Source organism: Pinus tabuliformis, chromosome 6 (genome assembly GCF_031772625.1).
Source record: "Pinus tabuliformis cultivar Carrire ecotype Pingquan chromosome 6, CPIR1, whole genome shotgun sequence".
Classification (NCBI taxonomy): domain Eukaryota; kingdom Viridiplantae; phylum Streptophyta; class Pinopsida; order Pinales; family Pinaceae; genus Pinus; species Pinus tabuliformis.
In genome coordinates this window covers 884,324,024-884,326,393 of record NC_142292.1, presented here as the reverse complement: position 1 = coordinate 884,326,393, position 2,370 = coordinate 884,324,024, and the positions used below count along the sequence as shown (strand labels likewise).

General features: G+C 37.4%; 1 protein-coding gene across 1 annotated transcript; it reads right to left on the bottom strand.

Moving 5' to 3' along the window:
* Positions 1 to 874: 874 nt before the first annotated feature.
* LOC149261720 (uncharacterized) lies at positions 875 to 1,420 on the bottom strand. Its single transcript, XM_089370713.1, has one exon. The coding sequence runs from the start codon at positions 1,418 to 1,420 to the stop codon at positions 875 to 877; it is 546 nt and encodes a 181-aa protein (XP_089226839.1).
* Positions 1,421 to 2,370: the final 950 nt, after the last annotated feature.

Genomic DNA, 2,370 nt, shown 5'->3' with positions numbered 1-2,370 from the left:
GAAAGATTTATTTTCAAAGCATGGAGAGTGTATGCCAAATAGAGAGACAATACATATTCCAGATAATTTTTCAAGACGAGAAATCTACAATTTATACAAAGAATATGCAGAAGGTGCTAAGGGACATGGCCGATTTATTACATATCAATAGTTTGTGAAGGTATGGAAGAAAGAATTCAACAATGTCCGTATTCCTAAGAAGACAAGGATGGGGATTTGTAGTACATGTGCTTCTCTCCGACAATGGTACAACTTTCCCTGAGTTCACCAGCATCTCTCCTACCATTTGAATGGTTTCACTCATAGGTCTCCTTCCTCTTTTTCTTCCTCCTTTCCCTGTGGTTCCTGTTTATGTGTTCTGATCTCCTTGCGATCCGAGTTGCTCCGGCTGCGTCGTTGTCCTGCTTCCTCGTTTTTCCTTATATCTTTGGAACATGTCTTTATAGAGTTGTTTTTGATCATTCGGTATAAACCGTTCATCCAGATGCTTCCATTCTTGTAAAAATTTTCTCATGATATGTTCCTCCTCTCCTTCTTGTCCCTGTTGTGAGTGTATTTCCATTTGGATCTGTTCTTGGGCTTGATCTTGTTCCCTTTCTTCCTTCCCTTTTTCTTTCCCTTTTTCTTTCTCCATTGCTGTGTTGTATGTTTCCTTGTGTTCCTTCCTGTTTTCATTCCGGACTTCTCTTGTTTTTTCTTCCTCATCTTCACCTTCTGCTTCCATTTCTAGGTCTCACAGGATTTCAAACTGATTCTGACTCTTCTGATGGTCTTCTGGGTAGGAAGGGTTGAGTTTGGACTTTCCTTTTTGGGATCTCTTTCTTCTCTGTACTTCTGTGAATCCTCCCCTGTTTCCTTCATTCATCTTCCTCACCTATTCTGTACTTTTCTGCTCTGCCCCCTGATTTGCTGGATTATTGCCATCGTTCAGCGGACAGTGTTGAAACAAGTGGCCATACTCATGGCACCATCTACACCTGAAAATGATGTGTTCGTAATCAACTGGCTGCTTCCATACTTCATCGTGACATTCTATTTCAATGTGATCTGGCAATGGTTCTGTGATGTTCATGTACACACAGATCCTGGCGTAAGATGTATATCTGCCTCTTTTGGTAGTCTCTGCTACCTTCACAATGGTTCCAATTGAGTTCCCTATTCCTTCTAAAATATCTGGATCCCAAAACTCTATCGGGAGTCCAAAAAGCCTAACCCAAACTGGTGCCGCTAGCATCCTTTCCTTTTCTGGGTTATAACACTCTTCCCATTGCCTCATGAATAGTCCTGCATTGTTGAAGAAATATGGTCCTTCTTCAAAAACCCTTTCCTTATCCTCCAGGTTTGTAAATATTACAGTGAAAAAACTCTTTGCCCCTAGTTTAAGATCTATATGACCTTTAGGTACTTTTGTTGTATCCATTTCATCAAATCTTTCTCAAACGGCCATGTTCCTATAAACTTGCAGATAAGTACGTGGTCTTTCATATATCCTCTGTACTCTTCTAATTTGTTATTCGGAACTATGAACCTGGGTTTTTTGGTTGCCCTCGGCAGACATTTGTTTCCTGATCTCGCTTTCCATGCTTCTCCCATTACCGGCGCTGTCCTGCCACGATTCCCAAGCCCGCCGTTTGTGCCAGCTCGACTTGACTCCCCTGCTGTGATCTCCTTATAGGAGGGGATCTCTCCCCCCCCCGTTCATTTCAGTTATAGTCTTGCAGACTGGCTTGAACTCTCTGCTTCTGCCCTTTCTTTAATCGGCATTGTTTTGTTTTGAAATCCTGTAGGTGGGTGCGAGGGCCCTTGCTCCTAGCCAGGAGCCGATCTGCGTGGCTTCCTGGTCTCAAACCCTAACCCTTCCGCTCGAGGGTTGGTCTCTCATTCCGCCATCGTCCTCAACACTATCAACCTCATGATCCAATCATTCAAATTAATATTATTTAAATTTTATGTGAATTTAAATTTGATATAAATACCCAAAAATAATTAAAATTAGTTAGGGATAAATGGAATAATAAATCATAAGTTTAATTTGATATTATTTCTATAGATAGTTAAATTAGTAAATAAAATAGGGTAAAGTAAATAAATAATAAATGAGTAAATAATTTGAACTAAAGAAATAATGGAGGGGAAATGATTTTTTTTTATTGAAAAACAATTGAGAAAAGATGAGAAGAGAAAATTAAAATATAAATTTATTGAAATTTTTGATAATTTAAAAAAAAAAAATATATATATATATATATATATATAATTAAATTTGATTAGTTTTTTATAGTTAAAATAAATTACAATTAACTTATATTCTAAATAAAAACTATATTTAAAAAATAATAATAATATATGAATATCATATTCAAAATTTTG